Source organism: Chroicocephalus ridibundus, chromosome 4 (assembly GCF_963924245.1).
Source record: "Chroicocephalus ridibundus chromosome 4, bChrRid1.1, whole genome shotgun sequence".
NCBI classification, from domain to species: domain Eukaryota; kingdom Metazoa; phylum Chordata; class Aves; order Charadriiformes; family Laridae; genus Chroicocephalus; species Chroicocephalus ridibundus.
In genome coordinates, this window is record NC_086287.1 from 4627536 (window position 1) to 4649794 (window position 22259).

The window sequence follows — 22259 nt, forward strand, 5'->3', positions numbered from 1 at the left end:
CACCCGCCGCACGTCACCGGCGGCCGGGGGAGGGCGGGAACCGGGCTCCTCCCGCCGCCCCGGCCCGTCCCCCCGGCCGGGTTCGCCGCCGGGAGCTGGGCCGGGTCACGGAGTTGTCCCCTGACAGACTTCTCCCTCTGGGCAGCGAGCAGGGCACCGTCCGCCACCTCAGGAACCGGTATTTGTAAGCGGTTGTGGGGTGGTGAAAGACGTGACTAAGTTTGTGGTAAAAAGTGTTAGTTCTTCACCCGAACTTACGAGAGCAGATGCCAGGGGTTGTTACGATTCTTAAAAAAGTATCCCTCACGAGGAATTGCAGCTTTTTTACCTCACGGCAGCCCTAAACTCGGTATCCTCGGCTGAGGGCGCCTCTAGGCCAGTCCCTGCCTCGGGGAGAGCTGCGGGGGCCAGGTTTAGGATTTATTGAGGCTATTTATTTATTTAGCAGGGATAGAAATTACTGCTTCCTGCTTGTATTCACCTTCTTAAATAATCATTAACATCCCTAGTCACAGACCGTATTTAAATTCATATTTAGTCACCTAGGCATACACTACTTTGACAGTTAAAAGATGCTTCGCTGTTGCTACTCTCCCCTTTCCTCATGGTCCCCTTCATACATCCCTTTCTCTGTTCAATTTTATAAAGCTGCAATTCCAAAAGGGTAGATATAGGATTAATTTGACTATATACTATTTTCTGAAACATAGCAGGAGCTATGGCAGCATAATGATAAAAAGGAAAGTCATTTGCTTTGGTATTCCAGCCTGTAGGTCCATCCTGTACTGCTTAATTAGCAACGGGGTAGTTTTTGCCTCCAGCTGCATAACTGATGGGTCAAAAAAATCCCTGTTTTTACACTGACCTCTAAATACGTCAGGGTAAGATCCAGCCTTTTGGGGGAGCGTAAGATAAAAAGGAAAAGTCCATGACAATGCATTTAGTGTAATAGTCATCACTAGTAAAAACTGAAGATCAGCAGCTGCGTGTTACAGTTATTTCCCATTCTCAGTAGACAGCAGAGCACTGATAAAATTGGAGTTATTGCTGATAACAGCTGAACTAGAGGCATCAGAGGGAACAGGCACAGTAAAAATTTCAGGACGGTAAAGGGAAAGTAGGGGTGGGGTGGTATAATCTGTATTCAGCATTAGCAGATAAGAAATAAAATGCAATTTGCACATACGCTCTAAGTGCTATTGCTAAGAAACATGAGTGTCCTTTCACTAAGTGTCTGAAATATTCACGGTAACCACAGTTACAGTGAGCACAGGTAAACATTGTATTACCTTTGCGATTATTTTTTATTTGAATGAAAGCAAATGTTTCCTTCTCCTTTCCTCTTCTGTGATTGTTAGGAAAGAGAATCAATAACTTCAGGAAGAAAAAGAGAAATATACAATGGATGCCTGAACTTCTGTTCAAAATTCATCCACGCCCTCTGGCTGGAATGGGAAATGGAAGTGCGCAACGGACAGTGAAGGAAGGTGAATCTCAGCTGGGATTTTCCATCAGACAAACATAAACATCCTTAGTACCAGCAACATCCACTAAGGTAAGTTAACTATGTACTTAAATGAATAACATACAATAAACCCACCAAGAACAATGCAGCATCTTTAACTCCATGTGAATCAACATTGTCTTTCTGGATGGTGGAAAACATGCCCTTTAGCAGACATTTTCCATTAGCACAATGCATGACCATTTTAACAGAAGTCTCGCTTGGCCTTAAGCTCCCCTGCTATCGTAGTTATAGTACTGTTTGCCCAAAACCTCACAAATGCATTCTTAGTTTCCTCTATTAAAAGTGCACCTTTCAAATCAAATAAAAAAAATAAGCAACAGAAACGGCCAAACATTAAATGAACAAGCAGAAAGGGGATGCAAGTGAAGGAACAAGCCCATCCTTGTACCTTTTTTATTGTTCCACAGCGCTGGACACATTTAAAAGATCAATGAAGTCATGAAGTTAAAATAACTTCTTGCTAACAGTAGGTGGAAGGTGGGTTGCAAACAGCAGGCGGAAAGCTCACACTAACTGAGCTCAAGGAAGCTGGCTTTATACTTCATTTTGCACTATTCACTCCATTTCCAGATGTTTTGCACCCAATGAGCTTGATTCTAACAGTAAAGGGATTATGTGGGAAAGTCCAACCACTCACTGATGGCATGGTCAGTGATAACAGATCACACAGTTCCTGGACAAGCAGCGCCAGAGCATATAGGAATACCAACAGTGACATGGATACCAAACTTGTGTCCTCTCTATTCAAGATACTGTGCACCAGAAGACATTTCTTATTTCAGGTACACCAAGTTACCCTTACACATCAAAAATGCTAGGAGGGAAAAGGCACCATGCCAACTTTATTCAAAATCCTTAAAATACAGCTGAGGATCTTGGAAAGCAATAATTAAACAATCCCTGAACATCCTGAGGAAGTAGGTATTACTCCTCTCTGAGAAAATTAAGTGAGAGATTTTAAAGTTAATTGTCGCAAGTTACACAGCAAGTAGATGCAAAACAAAAAGCTGAACTCTAATTTGGATCCTGCTAACAAGGAGATTACCCATCTGCTTCAAGTTAGAAGTGCTTCCTTGCTGAATTAGACCCTATGTGGCTATTCAAAACACTGGACCAGTCTACACAGCCAATGCTAAATAAATAAAAAACACGCAAAATAACTGAGTCAATTAGCATTATAAAATTACAAGTTTATTGCAAAGTAAAGTGAGGTTTTCCCCTCAACATGCACATGCCAGAACTGTTAAAATTTTATACTTTCAGCTGAATGTTACTCAAAAATCATACCCAAATTAGTAGAACCAAACTTCATACTTGTATGTGCATACACTTTTAAAAAAGACTACCCTGCATTTATTTATGGTTGATGGGCTTATACAAATATTTTCAATGAAAGGCAGTTAACTCAAGTACTTGAAGAAAATCCTTAAATGATTCCATAGCCAAACTAGGGTCTAAGTATATTGTGAACAGTGAGTCAATCAAAAAAAAAAAAAAAGTCTTGATAACACATATTGTTTACCATGGTCAACAATTGTTTGGGTCATCTCTTCTCATCATCACAGTAAATTCCAGTTATGAACATTCTGCTTAGCAAATTAATTACCACAGTTAAACAAGACAGCAAATCAGTCCACGTCTTCAACTAGAGAAATTCCTTCCTTTTTTTCTAGCTTGGATACCTGCAAGTTAAAAGGAAAACGATTCAACAGTAAAAGTAAGTTTGCACTTAATGTCCCCTGTCTTTTCAGGCTTCCATACAAAACAGCATAGAGCCCAGATTTACCACAAACTGACAGCGGGATATGCTCTAGGGAACAACCGAGCTGAACAGGCTGTTAGTTGCAGTCAAAAGAGAAGGTCAAACTTTCTTCCCACCCATCCCCTTAAGCTCCCCCCTGCTGCATGCTCCCATCAGTTCCGAGTTTTTTGTCAGTTTGGTGACTTCATTTGGCTGACCAGGGAGTGAGCCAAGCACCACAGCCATCTCAGAAGCCAGGAGAGACAGGAAGGGAAGCAACACTGCCCCTTTCCGTGACAGCTGTCAGATCAGATCAGGCCATAACATGGAACCCTGCCCATAACAGAGAGCCTAGAATAATTAAAATGAACACAAGAAATGCTTTCCATGCACACACACGCAATTTTATAAAACTGACCTTCACTGTTCTTAAAACTTCAGAAAAGGAATTACCTTATATCAAGCTAAGCTGTTGGCAAGACTAATACAGATTGTTTCAGAAAGGATTCTACAAACTCACAGAGGATAGACCAAGAGCATAAACTAAACATGATGTTCCGCGCATTATCTCTAACTTTGGAAAATTCAATTCTACGTTGCCCAAATCTGTGAAGTTACATAGGGAAGAGTTGTATAAATTCTCCTGTCTTACATTCTTCCTTCAACATCTGCTACTGGTCGTGAAAGAGACGCACAAAGATACTCAGGTTGATAAATCTTCTGGTTTGACCAAACACACCTAATCTTGTGGTATGACCAGTAAGCACTAGAAAATGCAGAAGACAGACCGCAGATACCTAATCCTTGGGGGTAGGTGTGCCAGCTTTCTTCTGAACTATGTTACAGGTCCTTCAAATTATGCCAGCTATTAAAATCCCAATTAACATTTTGGCACCTAGAAATTGTTAAAGTGCATGCTCTGACCACACACCCTTTACCTCAGTCGTAACTCTTATGGCAGAAGCTACAGACACTGCTACTGGAGTTACTAGGGTTGCTCTAAACCACTAGAAATTTCATCACCCAGCTGAAACCTTCAGCTACATAGAGCTGAATAACATTAAGACTCCAAGGGCAAATCTGGCAATTCCCAGCAAACACTATGATCTCAACCTCCTCTTACCTCTGTTACTTCTGCAGCAAATACAGAGGGAATTTTGCACTTAGAAGAGTGGATAACTAAACTGCCTTAACTACACTACAAACATCCAAAGTAGAAAAGTACTTTCCACAAATGCAACAGATTCCTCTATCATTAGCACTCAAACCTGCTTCCCTTCACTAGGCAGCTCAGGCTGTAACATGACTCTTCTACCAGAAAACCTGGCATTACCTAACTAAAGGTGTTTTCTGCCAAAACTATATCATTTAGAGTTTATGCCTTATTTTCACAGTCCTTTTACTATGCCAGAAAAGCCTTAAATGCAGATTAAGTCCCCGGAGTATAATTATCAGTAAGACATTGTCCTAGAGAGTGAGTCTCTTCAGAATTACAATTGTGCTGAATAGGCACAATAAGCGGGAACTCTTACAGGATTCCCTTTCTTGTATAGGGCAGATTTGACTCACGTTATTGCAAGTCATTTTTTTCCAGTCTTGCAAAAAGCTATCCATAACAATGAGTTATCAGTTCAGGTTACTGTTGCCTACATAAGATTCTTCCCCAAACTTGACTCCCAGTTTTCAGAAATAAGTTGCAATGGCTAGTACCCTTGCATAGCACAACTGCTATTACATACAAATCTAGTTAAAAAGTGTAACAATATCATGGATCATTAAAATATCTTAATCATACTTACTGTAAGCATAAAATAATTATATTTTGGTCCAGACCCTATAAAAATATTTTACCCAACTTCCACTCAGGCCAAAAGAATATTTGTCCTGGACTTCAGTGGGAAAAAGTCCAAAACAATGAAAAAACCCCCACCATACAGACCTACAAAAAAACGCTGCACATGGTAGCTTTTATCCTAGTTTTCAAGGCAATAAAAAACTATTACAGCATGTCTGGCATTTCACAGATGAGGGAATTAATATTTTATTACATATATAAACATATTCTTAAAAGCAACTGATGTGTAAAAATCTCTGGCAGAAAAAACTTCAAGGTGCCAAAATTCTTCAGCCCGGCACTTTTGCCATAAAAAATGCATTAAAATAACGCTGAAGGTGTGACTAAAAACTACAAAAAGCTAAGCATGGTTCTGATAGTTGCTTGAGCCCCTCCACACCTCACAGTGCTCAAACTAAGCACTGTACCATTACTGTTGCTGTATTTGAGCAAACACATATTGGTGAGTCAACTGCCTTGAAGTTCAAAAAAGGTATTGTTGTAGAAGCAGGTGGGAGAAGCATTCACAATTAATTGCTGCCTCTTACTGGCTTTTCCCACACAGATGTAGGTCAAGTCTTAATCTTGCAATTAAACAGATCCCTTCAGACAGGTCCTGAACTGAAACCGAAACACATAAGCTTGTTCTCCGCATTAGCGCTAGACTTGGGTACACCTATTAGTTTCCGGCCTTAGTACATATATTCTGTTTTTTTCTTCTGGCTTTCCTAGCAATACGACAAGCTGTATTTGAAAATGAAAAAAAAAAAACCCAACAGCCTACACTGAAACCAGATAATTCTTACCCTTGTAGTTATGTGAAAAGAACAGTCACGGTTATTTCTACAGTAACTATTATCCTAAGTTCCAGCTGTCTTTTGCTGGATATTCACTGAAACCGGGCTTGTCCCATTGCGAGGACTTTAAATGTAAAACTGTACAAGAAGTCAAGGGCATTTACCTGTTTGTCTATACACCTAAATTGCCAGGACCATGTGGTGTTATAAAGGAAAGGCCTCAGGTCAAACCGGTTGTCATCTGGACTGTAGTTTTCAGCATGGTAGGAAGGAGTGAGGGTGGTCATTTTATGTCTGTTAATGGAATACATCCTGAAGAAATGCTTAACCTTTGATGCCACCTGGTGTACAAAGAATATAGCTGTTAATCAGATGAAGATTCTTAGTACTTAAAAATTTAGCTGAGAATGTGTTCTAGCTTCACACATTCATTTTCTTCCATTAACATTTACATAAATTATCTATCACTAGTAGCATGGATCACTGTGGATGACCCTACCTATAAGAGGCATTTAAGACCATTTGCAGACACCACCTCGGTGTCCGCACCTAACATTTACAAATAAGAAAGTGCCTTGTAAGAAATGGAACGCTAAACACTAGCCTCTGCAACTCAGGTGATAAGCTCAACTTCTTCCTTTATGCAGAAGAAAGAACTGACCCGCAGCAAAGCAGATACCTCTTCAGTGCAGATAGTCTTTCAAAGCAAGAGCTATCTTCTGTTTCAGAGTACATAACCAAAGGCTTCAAGAGGAGTTAGCCATGTATATTTCAGAGAATAATTTTCCCCTGAAGGTATAGTTCTGAAGTAATTGTTTTCAAACTACCCAATTACCATTTAAACAATTTGCAACACAGATAACAAGCTCCATTAATTTGAGAGATGCATACCAGTTTTTCCAGCATATTCTGCTACAGCTGTAGAATAATCTCTAAACACAGAATAATTAAACTATCCTTTTCAGTTAAAAGGACCTCTACTCAACCTTTCTCCAAACATACTCTATTTTGGGAAAGACATTACATGATTTTTTTTTTCTTTTTGGTGTATTACCTCTCTTGGAGTACAAATTTCCTTCCACGTATTAACCAGCTTACAGAACATACTGTATGGACCAGCCTTTGCAATTTTTCTTAATTTGCCATAGATCGAGAGCTCTGCGTATGTCATCCCCATATCAGCCTGAAATCACACACAGAGAAAGTCACTGAAAACCTTAATTATGCAATTTATAATTAATAGCTTTTATGGAGCAATTACAATAACCCAGTTTAATCAAAGAAACACCAAAATGGAATTGACAATGACCAAAAAGACAAACAAATAGTAATATTATGAGCAGAAGGAAAAAAAAACCAACCACACAAAAAACAAAAAACTGGAGTCTTTCTGAAATGGGAGATTTGAAATCATTCCATGAATGCATTTTATTTGGCCAGTGAAAACATTTATTTCCTGCAAAAGATCTGTTAATTATCCCTTCTAGGTAGCTCAAACGTAGTATATATCAGTAATGTGAGGCCGGGTAGACGTAGTGCTTAGAGACATAGTTTGGTGATGGTTTTTGTCTGAGTTACGTTAATGGTTGGATTAGATGATCTGAAAGGTCCCTTCCAACCTAGGCAATTCTATGATTCTATGACTCGAAATGAAGAAAACCAGTAATTTTAATTCAGCAACCCTTTGCTTTATCATAAAGAGTTTTACAATATCCTACAGTTAAATATCTGAGAGCCCTTAGTGGTATCATAGAATCATAGAATCATAGGGTTGGAAGGGACCTCTGGAGATCATCTAGTCCAACCCCCTGCCAGAGCAGGGTCACCTAGAGCAGGTTACACAGGAAGACGTCCAGGTGGGTTTTGAATGTTTCCAGAGTTGGAGACTCCACCACCTCTCTGGGCAGACTGTTCCAGTGCTCTGCCACCCTCAGGGTAAAGAAGTTCCTCCTCATGTTTAGGTGGAACTTCCTATGTTCCAGTTTGTGCCCATTGCCTCTTGTCCTGTCCCCGGGCACCACTGAAAAGAGCCTGGCCCCATCGTCCTGACACCCACCCTTTAAGTATTTATAAGGGTTGATAAGATCCCCCCTCAGACGTCTTTTTTCCAGACTGAAGAGACCCAAATCCCTCAGCCTTTCCTCATAAGAGAGGTGTTCCAGTCCCCTAATCATCTTTGTAGCCCTCCGCTGCACCCTTTCCAGCAGTTCCCCGTCCCTCTTGAACCGGGGAGCCCAGAACTGGACACAGTACTCCAGGTGCGGCCTCACCAAGGCAGAGTAGAGGGGGAGGATGACCTCCCTTGACCTGCTGGCCACGCTCTTCTTGATGCACCCCAGGATGCCATTGGCCTTCTTGGCCACAAGGGCACATTGCTGGCTCATGGTCATCCTGTTGTCCACCAGGACTCCCAGGTCTCTTTCCACAGAGCTGCTCTCCAGCAGGTCAGCACCCAACCTGTACTGGTGCATGGGGTTGTTCCTCCCCAGGTGCAGCACCCTACACTTGCCCTTGTTGAACTTCATAAGGTTTCTCTCTGCCCAGATCTCCAACCTGTCCAGGTAGTTGTCAGGCTTACCAGTCCTCTCTTATCCATGTGGATAGCAAAAAGAAGGGTGGGGGTACAAGATGAAGGGCTTTGCCACAGGTCATTTCACTAGCAGTAAGGCCCTGGCTGATGCTCTTTTGATATTAAGAAACTTTAAAACAAACTGAATTTCAGAACACCCATCCTTCTATGTGCCCAAAATATAAAATCATTCAAAAAAAGTTAATTTGCTGTTTTGGAAACTATTGTCAACATAGATAAGGCTGGTGTGGGATACTAATGCCTTGTCAGCAGCTTTAAGGTTGTTTACAACATGCTTGTCAATAAGCATGGATACATACAAGAGCAAACAATAGTTATTGGGCAAAAACCAAATTTTGGGATAAGGCTTACCAGAGCATTACCTCATCAGTTTGAGCCACTTGTCCTTCCACCAGGGGCTCTAACTCTGCAGTGGGTGGAGCTGACATGATACTGTAAGAAAAAGGTAAAAAGAAAAACATGAATTCTATCCAGTCTCATGAGTACTAGTTAACAAACAGCCTGGTTTGTTAAAAATCAAAAGCTTTATTCAAAACTTTTTAAGAGCATAAGCTGCTAAAGGATTAGATAACTCTAAAGAAGCGGTACTTGCAAGCCGTTCCAGGTTTAAAAAGCAATGCTTTATGCCAAAAACATACAAGCGTCTGGTTCAAGCAGGTCCTTCAGTGGAATTAACAACACAAATGCTTGCATACAGTAATTTGTAAGACTGGCGGCATTTTCAGCACCCAGCAATTTACATTGTGTAAGCATACACAATCATTTAAAAACAGAGGGATGTGCAGAATACTTTTCTTTCTTAGCCTTGCAATATTACTGCAACTTAGCTCTGTTAGTAGAGAAAACCAAGCCGTGAGGTCCACGATATGCTGCATACAGTCACCAAATATCACTGCTTCACTACTCACCTTCTGAGGGCCGTGAGCTGAAAATTTTCAATGCAATATTGTATGAAGTTCTTCAAATCGGTCTTGCTGATTCCACCAATGGGATTGATATCAGCACTTGAGCAATCATACTTCGTCAAGTAACCTCGGAGGCTGAGCAAGAGAGGAAATTTTATCCAGTAATAGTAAATAATAAGTAACTTTAGTATAATATATAATCGTTTATACTATAGAGAATATATATATGTAGTATAAAGACAGGGAGAAATAGACTGCGTATTGTTATTGTATTTATACATAAGGGGCAAATGTGTTCAGCTGCAACAAGGCTATCCTAAAGCGATGAAATTTCAAACAGTTATGAAGCACTGCAAAACTGCCCATGCTAAGGTAATATATTTGATGCAAAACAACTAAAATACTGTCCTGACCAATTAAAAAAAACCTCAAACCCATACACCTATAGAATCAGCACACACCACTCCCCCAGTGTTTGAGGTTGTGAGTCTCACAATGGGGATTGCTTTAACCTTCAAATAGTTAGCTCTAATAACCATACTTCAGATTTTTAGAAATCTATTTTTCAATTCCAAGTTCACAACTTTATTCCTATTACAGTAATTGAAAATACAACAAATAACAGATTGGAAAGTTAACCTGGTAACTGCACAGGCGAGCTCTACTGAAAACACCTAAGGAAGGAACAGTATTTTATTGGAAAACTATGATGACACTTTGGATAAGCTTCTGAAAACTAGACAATTTTCCATGCAGGCTAATTCAACTGTTTTCATTAATTTCACTGCTATCAGTGTATTCTTAGCTTGTTACCTCTTCTGAGGAATAATCTACACTGGGATTTGGTAGAGTTGCAAGGAAATGCAGTGACCTGTTCCCGGTTCACCTGGTTTTAAATTTCTAACTAACTTTCACCAACCTTTCATCCACGTTGGCTGATCCTAGCACCAGAAGTCCCCCTGGCATCCCACGCGTCCAAAGTGTCAGCTGTGCAAACAGGTAGGCGAGGACCATTCTTATTCTAGCCTGTAAAGCAAAATGAAAAATAAAGCAAATTTACAGATTTTTATCAATCAATTCCCTAAAGAAACCCATAAAGAACTAAATCTGAGAGGAGTAAATATTAATGCCAGAAGGATGGTCTTGTGTAGAAGATGCCAAACTCATCTAGAAAAGCCACGTTCAGTATCCGCTACTGCCACAGACTTGGCAAATTTATTCTACTCTGAATTGCAGATTAGGCAATAGTTGCCATTTTCTACCTCCTACAAGCACTAATAAGAATCCAGGAGGGATGAAGTATGCAGATAAACCATCTGTCTAACACACCCTTTTATAGAGTATTAGGCTAAAGGGATTTATTTACATACAATTTGAAAAAGAGTTCTCTTTGCTTTTGTCCCCATTCCTAAACTCTACTTTTTCTAAGGATGGGAATAACGCCAAACAGACCTGAGATTCAACCTCCAGCTCTTGCCACAATTGTGGGTGATGTTAAGCAAATCGTCACACTCCTCTGTGACTAAAGCCTATCCCTTTGCCAAAAAGCTGATGAAGGATGCAATGTTTGCTTCCAAAGGAGACAGCTGGAAGTAATAGCAAGGGAAGAAAGATCAACTGCTCAGCTAACAAAAGCTATCAAACATGATAATCAACATTTAGCCAGAATTAAAACAGAGTTGCTTGTTAGCTTGGAAGCTTGTAAGAACAGACCAAAAAGAAAGCTATCAAGACAGGAAAGGTACAACTGGAGCCAGGGGCCAGAAGTCACTAGGCAGCTGTTTTCTGTGATGCTATAGGATATGTATACCAGCACTACCCAGGCACAGCACCAATCTGTTCCAACACAACAAAAATGCGTAGCTGGAAATGCGTATTTGAGCTGCATTCTATAAGCCTACAGATGATTAAATACCTTCTGATGTAAAAAAAAAAAAAAAATTCTCTTCTAGCTTCTAAAACTGAGGATGTCTAGGAATTGGAATGGGTAAGCTTGACATCTCACATAGAGCCTTTTAAAGGCTGCTAACATCTACCAAAGGAAAGCCTAGTATGTATCAGCAATATTTTTGAGTCTTGACCTGCCACGCTCCTGCTGGACTCAGACCAGTCTCATTTTCCTGACCTGGCAACTTTCTGTTGGGATGCTTTTCTAAACAGCATCTAGACCGATGCTATTGATGGGATACAGGCATGTGCTATTTCTTCCTGACCAGCATATAAAAGTCACAAATGATAATTATCTTGGTTTTTCTCCTGAGTTATGTGGGATTGTAGATTTCTGCTGCTGCCAAGCATTTACTGGAAGCCCATAAATCTTCAGGGACACACCACAAGTTCAGGTTTTCACAGCAAAGCAAATGAAATGTTACTTTACCATTTTGTACTCTTTCAAAAGAAAACAAAAAAAAACAAACAAAAAAAACCCAAAAAAACCAAACACAAAAAAAAAAAAACCAAAAAAAAAACAAAAAACAAAAAACAGTTTGACCTGATTCAGCCTACATGAAACACACCTGCACATTCTGGAGTGCCAGGTTTTCTCTGCTGCTCCCTCCGTAGACAGAAAAACGGGGCATTCGACCTGTCACCATGCTGAAAATCCCCACAATAGCTTTGACAGCCGCATCTATGTTCAGATTGATGTGATAGCTGAGAAGAATTCAAGCAGAAGTGACTCAACTAGCACAATCTGACTACATAAAATAGCACTAAACAAAAAAAAAAGGCGAAACCCCCCCATCTCAGATCTGACACGAAGAATAACACTTTCCAGAGTCTGTTTCCAAGTTTCCATGTCCTTCACCAAATGCTGCTAAGTTTGCCTCACATTTACACACTTAATAATGTCTGTAACACTCCTACTTAACACACCTACTACTCCTCTCCCATTTTTTCCTATTTTAGAGTTTGAAAGCTTGAGATTACAGTCTTTGCCAGAACATGATTTTTTTTATCCAGACCTTCTCAACTTGTACCTGCCTATTTGCTCAGCCAGAAGCTTAGCCCTATTGCAAGTATCCTGGGAGGAGTTCTCACTAGCCATATAGCAAGTGGTAAAGATACGCTTGCAAAATTCTCGAGGATCCTCAGGGACATAGGTCTCATCATTCACAATCTTGCGTGCATCAGCCAGCACATCTGCATCTGAGGACAAAGCAGAAGAAATAGAACAAGAGTGGAAATTGTTGCACTCCTGTCATCCAGGATATGCAAATATCTTGTATGTTTCTTCTATTCCAATTAAGCTTTACACTGCCTCTAAAAATGACTCCATCGTCTAACTCCCCAAATGTATTTTCATATATCAAATAAAAGAATTACTGATTTTGCTACTAATTTTGAACATGGAAATATTAAATCCATTTGTTCTATGCCTTAAAGAAACTTCATAGAAAATATGATCCAATATGTACAAAAACTTAGCTAAATGCATATCATCTACTTAAAGCCAGTTTAAGAGCTTAATCGTGTCTAACCATGTTTTGTAGTGCTGAATAGGAGAAGAAAATTCTTATGATAACCTGAAATCCCAAAACTACATCAGCCAACACTTTGAATGACTCTCTAGACAGAAACTAGTCTGAGTTCCACATCCAATTCCTAAACCCAAAATGAAAACTATTAAGCCAATTCAAAGAACCTGAAATCTGGATGCCCATTTTTGCTGGAATTTCTGAAGAGATACAAAGGATTCCATTAGAACAACTGGGCAAGAGTCTACTATTAATGACCTCTTGCATCTAGTGCACTGAGTTAACATTGACTTGTTGATAACCATCAGTAAGCATGGCTAGCCAGACATGCGTATCCACTTACTTCCATTCTTGACTGCCAGGCAAACCTGGTGACACATAGAGTATACTATGCAAGCTGTAGCAGAGCTGTCAATTCCACCACTAAGAGGTAGGAGAAATCCTGCCTTGAAAATAGAGCATGGAAGACATTTCAAATACCAAAATTAGAAAAATATATATTGTATCATTCAGAAACACACTCTTGTAAAAGCACTGTTCAAGTCTGCTTACATTCTACTGGGGAAAAACAAACAAACCAGACCTAGCAAACCCTCTTAAACTCTCATCAACTAGATAATCAAACAAGTAGCCACTGTAAACCCTTTGGCTAGAAATACTTCCAATAGGTCTTTACCCTCTAGTAAGACAGAAGAGCTAATAAAAAGGATTCAATTTTTCATATATATTCATTATTGAACTGAATTACTAGCTCATGTCACTGCTTATTTTAAACATCTCCATTATGCCATTAAAATATTTTCTTCACTGAAAAAACAGTGTTTCAAAAAAACCCAAAAACAAACCAACAATCCCCTTTATTAGGCAAGCTTGACTGTTGCTTTCAAAGAAGGCATGATTCCTAAGAAAAAGGTCTGAGGAGCATACTGAAGTCACACTTTGCATATGGGTTTTAAGTCTGAATGAGCCTCCCAGTGAAAAACTCAAACCTTGCACCTTGGACTAACATCACTTTGCATTAACAGCAGCATAGGATAGCAATCTGTACTGTCCCTGTGACAAACAAGATGTGTATGCCAAGGCAAAGAACAAAAACAGTTGTTCTTACCTGTTTGCTGCGCCTTAAATAGTCCCAAAGCCAACATGCAGGACCAAGGCTGAAATTACAGAATATGCTCATTCCAAGAGGCTTACGGAATAAGACTTAAGCAAGCCAACATATTTACTGTGCTCTTCCAATGAGATACTTTACTTAATTATAAATAAAATCTTATGTTTTGTTTTGTTTTTTTCAATCAAGATAATTTTCAAGCAACAGATTCAGTATGTGCTTACCTGATCTCCTCTTCAGGACTATGATGTCTCCACTGGATTGGCATACACGTAGGTACAGCTACATCATCAGAACATGACAGAGCAAAATTCACTTTGACCCTGGGATAAGGATTCACTTTACTTGCCTAAGCAATAGTACAGAAGAATTGGGAAGACATCAATTTTAATGTAGCATATACCTTTAAAACATCAGATCTATAGAATACTGTGAAAATCAAAACATGAAAAAACTTTTAAAATTCAGTAACAATTCAAACTTGACTGAGTTTACAAACATAACCTCTGTAAAGAATTCTTACCGCTAAATTACGAGATGAAATCTCTGCTCTGTAACTTCGAATATCCTCCAAGTCCAGAGTGGCAACCAGCACCTCCTACGGAAAGGCTTTCAACATTAGATTGAGTCTACACAGACAGATAAACAATGTTTGACAGGCCTGGACTACAAAAAATGTTGGGGAAGAGGAATGCATGCAACTTTTTTCAATACAGATTTTTATGCTGAATTCACAAGTCACTTGTGACTCAGTAGAATCGCTTACATTAGAGAGCACAGCTGACTCACTTCACTGAGTACACCAGGATGCTCATAAACCAAACAGATTTATAGCGCTTCTCAGATGGCTGAACAATAGGTTCACCAGCAGTTGCAGCAAAGGACAAGTGGAAAAGGCAAGAAGCATACTGGGGAAAGGGACAAATTTGGCACATGAAGTGAGGAAGCCTACAGCTTTGATGACAAACCTACTGAGAAAGAGCTTATTGAAGTAAAGCTCAACCTATCAAACCTTTTGTCTACCAAACCAGGTCATAATTACAACACTGCAGTCTTTGTCCTTTTTTTCTTAGATAAGGGAATACAAATTAACAGTGTCTCTCCTAAACACGGTGATTGCGTATGCAAACATTTTCATAAAGTTCCTCCACTGTGACAGCTCTTCCTCGCTCACAAAAGCAGGAGAGCTACTGAAGATCAGGTCTGGCTAATTTGACTAGGAAAAACCTTGGATCTAGTTGAATAGCATAGCAAAAATGTATCTCTTTTAGCCTACAGACATGGAGGTCTGGAATGTCTGGGAAGTGTTGAGCATAAATGTAGCTGTACTAATTTCAGCTGTAACCAGCAGCTATAGGTTGAACATATTACCACATCATCCAGTGAAAACTGGGATCCTTGTGCAACTGTTTCTCCATTCATTGAAATCATGGCACAGCCATCATAATACAGGCGATCACCATCACAGCCCTTCTGGTTAGCTAAAATGTATATTCCACCATTCTGGGAGGAAAACAAACATGCAGACAAAAAAACGCTCTTCAGAATACAGCACCTGACAGAATGTTTAAAGACAAAATGGTATTTCTCTGTTCCTATCCTTATAATCTTCCTCTTTCTTTACTTTATGCATGATTTACAGCTTGGACTCTCTCTTGTCATGTGAAAAGTACTTTGCATGTGATACACATGACAGAAACAAGTAACTACATGAGTAAGTGTAGTAAGTGAGCTCTAGCCCTGTCACACTGTTGGAAGACAGGAGTCTTCTGTTATTAGCAAGTCATTCCCTTAGCCCAAATTGAGAGGGCTGCACTTCTAAATTGAAATTCTAAGTTCAAATTGAGACTGAGAAAAGCAGGAAGATGATGACAGAAGCTGTGTTTGGATATCTGAGGACAGAGCAGATGCTATTAAATATAACCAAAGCATGTTAAATTACAGTGACAAAGCAGTTGTACAAATTAAACATTTTTCACAGTGTAATGTACATTCATTACTTTGCTTTTGTCCCCATCACTGTTAGACAGAATTACAGTCTAGTAACTAAACGTCTTATATTCTTTAAAATAAACAGAATTTTCAAAGTAGAAAAATATTATATATTTTAAGTAAGAAGATGATGGGGAAAAACAAAAAAAGAAGTCGAGGTTTAAACACTGATTTCTATTTCCCCTTCCTGATATAGATATCAATATTTCTCCCACCACAATGTTGCTATGTGAATGAAAATCTGGAGAGAAACTAACAACAAGGACTGTGAAGGCCCCCGTGCTCATCCTATGTTGTGTCACAGAAGAGGAGACTGTTCTGAAAAAAAAAAATAGAAATGAGATGCATAACCAAAACAATTTATTTTTTTTAAGTGTATACCTTCGCTGTGGCAGAATTCACCAAATCCACCCGGGTGTGAGCCTTCCGCAGCACATGGTGACTCCCTGAAGAGTTAGTGAAAATTTCCACGCCGTCAAGTCCCATTTCAATATGAGGGCTGTCAAAGCAAAAGGCAGAAAAAAAAATTCAGTGGCAATACTATACTTTGAATACTACAGGTATCATTTATAACCCCTACAAATAAAAACATCTATGTCATTTTCAGTTTTCTGCGTGTCTTAGCTCAAACAAGGATAGGACTCTCAAAAACATCTGTTTTCTTGCATTGCCTGACTCTTCTGTTAAAGATAAGTACTGGTTGCAGAGGGCAGAAAGGCTTTTGCTCCTTCTGTTCTAAATGCAATGCCTTCTACTTTACCTGGGTCTCAAAGAAAGAGAGAATAAGACAATCTTATTGCCTTATTTGAGGGCAACATGGAGACACTCTTGCAAGGTCAGTTGTCCCATTTTCCTTCTCTCTTAGTAAATCCAAAAGCTTAAGCAAACAGAACCATGAGAAGGAGATGACTTTCACTGCTTCTTTTTCTTTTTCTGATGTCGAAAGAAAGAAATACTAAAAAAAAAATAAATTATCACATCTTTGTAACATACCACACTTTCTGCAGTTACAAGGAAATCAATGTTTGTAACTGGGAGATTTGGAAAAACATCAGGAAGATTTTGTTTATTTTGTGTTAACTACAACAGCTTTCATGCTATTCATATCTCCACTCCCATCCCACATCACACCTTTGTGAGTGGGATCTTCTTTGTCATTGGGAAGAACTTTAAATTGTGACAGGAGCTAAAATAATAACAGGAAATATTACTTAAGGGCACTAGGCTTTGCTTGCCCTTAGTGACTTTTTTGTTCTTTCCTTCTGCATTGTCTTTATGCATCATCTGAGACTGGTTAAAAAATACAGCAGAAGGATTAAGCTAACAGCTAAATAGGAAAAAAAAAAAGGGACCCATCTCAAAGTGATGTTGCCTAGAAGCCTCTGCTCTACCTTGGCAAATACAAGAGAGCTCAATTTGTCCGTCAAACAGAAAGCATTGGAGGAGTTGGTCAAAGCCCAAGATAAAAAGAATACAGTAATTAAAAGACCTACTAGCAGTCTCAAATTTTTGAGACTAGGTGTGTTAAGTGGGAATAACAGAGCATTATGATTAGTAGACAAAATTGATGCTACAAATTGAAACAAAATAACTTTGTCACTTTGACCCTGGATCAAGCTACAGAGATGGATCCAGAAGGACACTTCAACCTCAGGTTGAACTAAAAGCTGAAGAGTACCTGGAATGCAAGATCTATAGTTATCTGCCATTTTTTTCTCCAGGTCACCTTTTTTATTCTGCTTCTTTTTGGCATTTCTCTCCTGCCTTCTGTTTCAAATGAATTTAGCTTAACCACCTAAAACTTCTTCTGCCATCCTGCATCTAGCCTAGTGAAATCTTTCCCATCATGTATTTGTTGCTCCTAATTATATTTTAGCTTCCTGTCACTTTCTGGAAGATACACTACATAGAAGAATAAGTAGATTTTTTTCAAACATTTATTTCAGTTAGGTCCAGGGTATGTCTTTGTTTACTTTTCATTTCTTCTTCTCCTTTACCTGTTTGGTGCCCAGAGTTCTTCACATATTTCTGTCCCAAGGCAGGTATCTTTGGTTGCTAGCACTGCATCCCCAAAAGGAACGGTTTCCTGAGAAAAAACAAGAACATCCTTATACACATGTAATAGAAGAACCTATTCAATTTAAAAAGCTAACTACAAATCTTAAAAAAAAAAATTCAAAAACTGAATACTCACGTGAAATGAGTGATATATCAATCACATTACGCTTTCCTTCATTTATAGGAATTAAAAAAAAAAAAAGCTCTAAACTGCAAATTTCTGGATTGTCCTGAAATTTTGTGTTGAAATTTCAGTAGTATTCAGATCCAGTGCTTTGCTTCAGAATAGGACAACTACTTTTGAATTAAACAAGCTACAAAACAGAGAGTGTTTGCTAGGAATCGCGCTTATGCTTTAGCAGGAAATAAACTAAGTTTTAGGCCCTTCTGAAGAAAAAGGTTCATTTTTTTTTTTTTTACCTCAAAACACATACTCAATTCTAGTCTCAGGCACAGATAAACTCAGTACCAAATTGTGCAAAATAAGACAATTAAGGACCTGTAGATACAAATAACGGAGGCAAATTTAAAATTTTCTTGCTTTGCTGCCAAATATGAACATAAACAAGGTTAAATTATGCTCTCATTTAATGTAACTGAGAACTACCACTGAAAGCTATGAATTTGCAACATGACTGACAGCAGAATTTGGTGTACAACAGTTTTATGCCACAAATTCTATTCATTTAAATTGCTGAATCTGGAAGACGCTGAAGTTAAAAAGAAAAAAATACTTTGAAAACTTACCTGGCCAGTCACTTCCTGAATTATCCTGGGTAGAAAATATTCCTCCACATGCCTAGAGCAGATTTATAGGTTGTGAATACATCGTTATATAAATCACAGCATAAAAACTGATTCTCATCTCTACATTCTGCCACTTTCTAACACTGATTAAAGAAATTGTACTTCAGTTGTACAGGGCTGTGTATGATTAAAAAATAAAAAGGAGGATCTTCATACTTGCTGTGAAATTAATCAGAAATGTTAAGATTATAAATTAGCGACATCCCACTTTGCTTCAGAAACACACAGTAAACAGTGCTCCATCCTAGCTATGAACTAGGCCTAACAAAGAACACACCACGCAAGTCAAATACCAAATAAAAGTTTCTCTTTTTGCAGCATTACTACACGAGTAACTCAGAACTCATCTGGAATTGACTGGGGTTAAGAGGACAGATGCTCAGGGGCTCTCTCAGAAGTACTTTACTGAGACAATCAAGTTAGAACCATTCTCTGACTACAGGATGAGTGCGTGGCATCAGAAATGAGCACCAAGCATATTCTGCAGCATCATAAGGTATGTAGCTTTCATCCTCTGCAGTTGTTAAAATTCTCTCATCCATTTCACATTGTTTTCCAGTTTAATATTGACCAGGAAGCAGCAACCAAGCCGATAAACACACGCTCTTCCAATCCGAAACTGCACATACTTAGAAAGTAGACACAAGGAAAATGACACTACTACACTGGTTGAAGGATCATTCAGCCACTCCTTTCCTTCCAGCTCAGCAATTCAGAGTTTGATTGTATCTAATAAGCTTTCTAACTGAGCTTCAATTACGTAGCTTAGCTGACTCTCTCTTGCTGCTCACTCTGTAGCAGCACTGACAGACTGCTATGGAAATTTCAATCCTTCTGCTGTGGCTGCAAACAGCAAGCTGTGTTTCTAAACACAATTTTAACAGTAACCAGCCTACCTTGCTTTGTTCCATGGGGTAAACCATCTAAGTTCCCTGTAGTTTCCTGCATTTGCCAATGATATTTTCGGTCTGATCAGAAGAATTTTCCTTAAAACATGTAACAAAACAGAAAGAGCGAATTAAGACCTGATGTACAGCCAAACAAGACTAAATAAGAACATTGGTTAATACCAACTCATTTTTTTCTATTATGATGTACATTAAACAACCACTACATACAATAATTTTTAAAACTTCTGTTTGGAGACCTGAGGGTTTTCCTCTGGAGTCTTTCACAAAGCAGTGGAAATTTAGTTTCTACAAATTCAGAAAGGAAAAAGAGATGATAGACAATATTAGTTGTCGCTCTAAAATTTAGTGGATAGGAAGACAAGTCCATCACTCTACATAGCACTGAAGAATCTTTCTTGAAGGCCACACAGGTCTCTGAAAGGATACACTAATGTATTGTTTCATAAAACACACGAACAACTACTTACTTATTTAAAAAGATCACTCGACAATTGTAGCGGACATTTCTGTGCAGAACAGGCCTGTGAAAATAAGAAGCACAGTTACCAGTTTCATCAAACGAAACAAAAAAAAGCTACAGAATCTGCTCCACTGCACAAAAACTATTTTTAAGGCAACACTTCTACACTTTATCACTAAAGGGAATTAAACAAAACAATATATCAAGTTTTAGCTTCTGATTTTTTAACTCAAGTAGTTGTTCGCAAAAAATCAGCATTACTGACCAATCTGTCAGTCTCAGATACATCAGCTACTGCCAGATCACTGGCATGCCTGAGAAACACAAGCAGACCAGGTTTCCCCTGGATGGGCTAACTTATTTAATCAAACCTGACTCCCTGCGGTACCAGGCAAGTTCAAAATAAAGCTAGCTCCACGCATTTATATCAATACTAAAACAAGTAGGTGCACATATGTTAATTTTACAGTTGTAATCTATCACTGTCAGCACGTGACTTACAGTGGTTTCAGTGATTTTGACATACATATATGTTGCTTATAAGGATGTCTGCCAGCCAAAGCAAGTTACATTACCCAACGCTCCTCAAAGAGAGCCAATTTTTAACACCCTTTGCATTACATATAATACAAAGTCTTACCCAAAAGCTCACCGAGGGTAACAGGGCCCAGTCATTAAGGTTCCCGATACATAACTATAATTATCCCGTTCCTCTCCTGAAGGGCTCAACCACCAGAAATCTTTGAAAGGATTACCTTTCAGGAAGCGTTTTGCATGCATGTCCTAGTTATGGTAATTAAAAGGGAACGTAGAGCAGTTCCAAAGATGTGTTTACAAGTTTGGTGCAGAGCCCTCACTATCCAGAAACACAGCAGAGGCAGCACTCCTGAAGACCTACCCCTTTGTCATATTTACACAAAAAAAACTTACATTCCCACATCACAGATAATATCTTGAGTAGCTGGAGACTCCAACAGCTTTGCCAGAACTTGAAACGAATGCAGGAGCGTGTCAGACTCATAATAGTGATCCGAGCAGCCATAACCACTGCATGTAAAAACATAAGAAATAAAAAATTCAGCCAACATCCACAACAGAGCCAAGGGACCAGAACTGCTTCCGACAAGGAACATCTCATCAATTTCTACAGAACGCACAGAAGCAGCACCCGCATCATCCCTGCTAACAGCACCCAAAATGCCGCGGCATTGCTGGGATGTTCCCTCCAGGAGCAGCAGCTGGGGCTTGGGCGGAATTTGGTTTCTGCAGAGGAAGACTCGCTGAAATAGGTCAACAAATTACTGGTACTGGTCACGTTTTGAAGACAGGAGACCCAACCTTGTGCTTGCAACGGCAACGTTTTGATTTGCACTGACGGCAGCACGCTTTGGGCATTTGAGTGGTACGTGGCTCATTTTCTCACTGGCCGTTCTCTGGTTAATTAACTGGGACTGTGTCACAGCCGGCACCCACACAGCGCTCTTACCAGATTTCGAGCTCAGGACCAAGCCGGTACCGGGCTCCTCGGCTCTTCGCGATGTCAATACCTGGAAGAGGGTGGGATCAAACACCGCTCGGGCCCGGCCCGCCCTGACCAGGCGCCCCCAGGGCCCGCCGAACCGGACAGCCCAAACCCGGCACGGCCGGGCGAAAAACGCCCGGAGGGACGGGGGAAGGAGGGCGGTACCTCCGCCTCACTCACTTCGGAAAATCCTCTCCAGATTGCCCTCAAAATCCAGGGCCCACTGGTTGAGGGCGCAAGTGGCCACGGTCACCGCCCGGCCCATGGCGGCCCCACCACCGCCGCTTCCGGGGCGGGCCGGGTCGTTCCTCTCGGCGGGAACTACATCTTCCCCTCGCGGTTAAAATCACCCTGTGCAAAACGTCCGTGACTGTTACCTTACGGCCTCACGCCGACCTGCCTTAAAGGGCAGCGCCCGCCGTTCCCCCGCGGAGGCGCGGCCAAAGGAGAGGCCACCACCGCTCCCGCCCCGCTCCCGCCGGGGACTCCGCACCCGCCCACCCTGCGGCTGAGCCCTCAACCCATCC

The 22259-nt window shown here is 40.0% G+C and overlaps 1 protein-coding gene and 1 long non-coding RNA gene across 3 annotated transcripts; one reads left to right on the plus strand and one right to left on the minus strand.

Moving 5' to 3' along the window:
* The first annotated feature begins 75 nt into the window (after positions 1-75).
* On the plus strand, positions 76-19301 carry LOC134514917 (uncharacterized). The gene is made up of 3 exons (XR_010070836.1): positions 76-178; positions 1359-1555; positions 19158-19301. It is a non-coding gene; the product is annotated as an uncharacterized LOC134514917 (long non-coding RNA).
* NADSYN1 (NAD synthetase 1) lies at positions 2342-22206 on the minus strand. 2 transcript variants are annotated; one of them, XM_063333306.1, is made up of 21 exons: positions 21913-22206; positions 21697-21757; positions 21141-21257; positions 20218-20271; positions 19736-19825; positions 18780-18831; positions 17972-18060; positions 16356-16473; positions 15354-15485; positions 14506-14580; positions 14207-14331; positions 13980-14028; positions 13215-13317; positions 12374-12542; positions 11912-12047; positions 10315-10421; positions 9399-9530; positions 8853-8922; positions 6955-7083; positions 6065-6241; positions 2342-3210 (listed from the first exon to the last, which is right to left on the minus strand). In XM_063333306.1, the coding sequence occupies exons 1-21, from the start codon at positions 21995-21997 to the stop codon at positions 3157-3159; spliced, it is 2124 nt and encodes a 707-aa protein (XP_063189376.1). In that variant the 5' UTR covers positions 21998-22206; the 3' UTR covers positions 2342-3156. The 2 variants fall into 2 exon arrangements, 1 of the variants encoding a protein (XP_063189376.1); XR_010070835.1 differs by lacking the exon at positions 2342-3210 and having other exon boundaries at positions 6106-6241; positions 8842-8922.
* Positions 22207-22259: the final 53 nt, after the last annotated feature.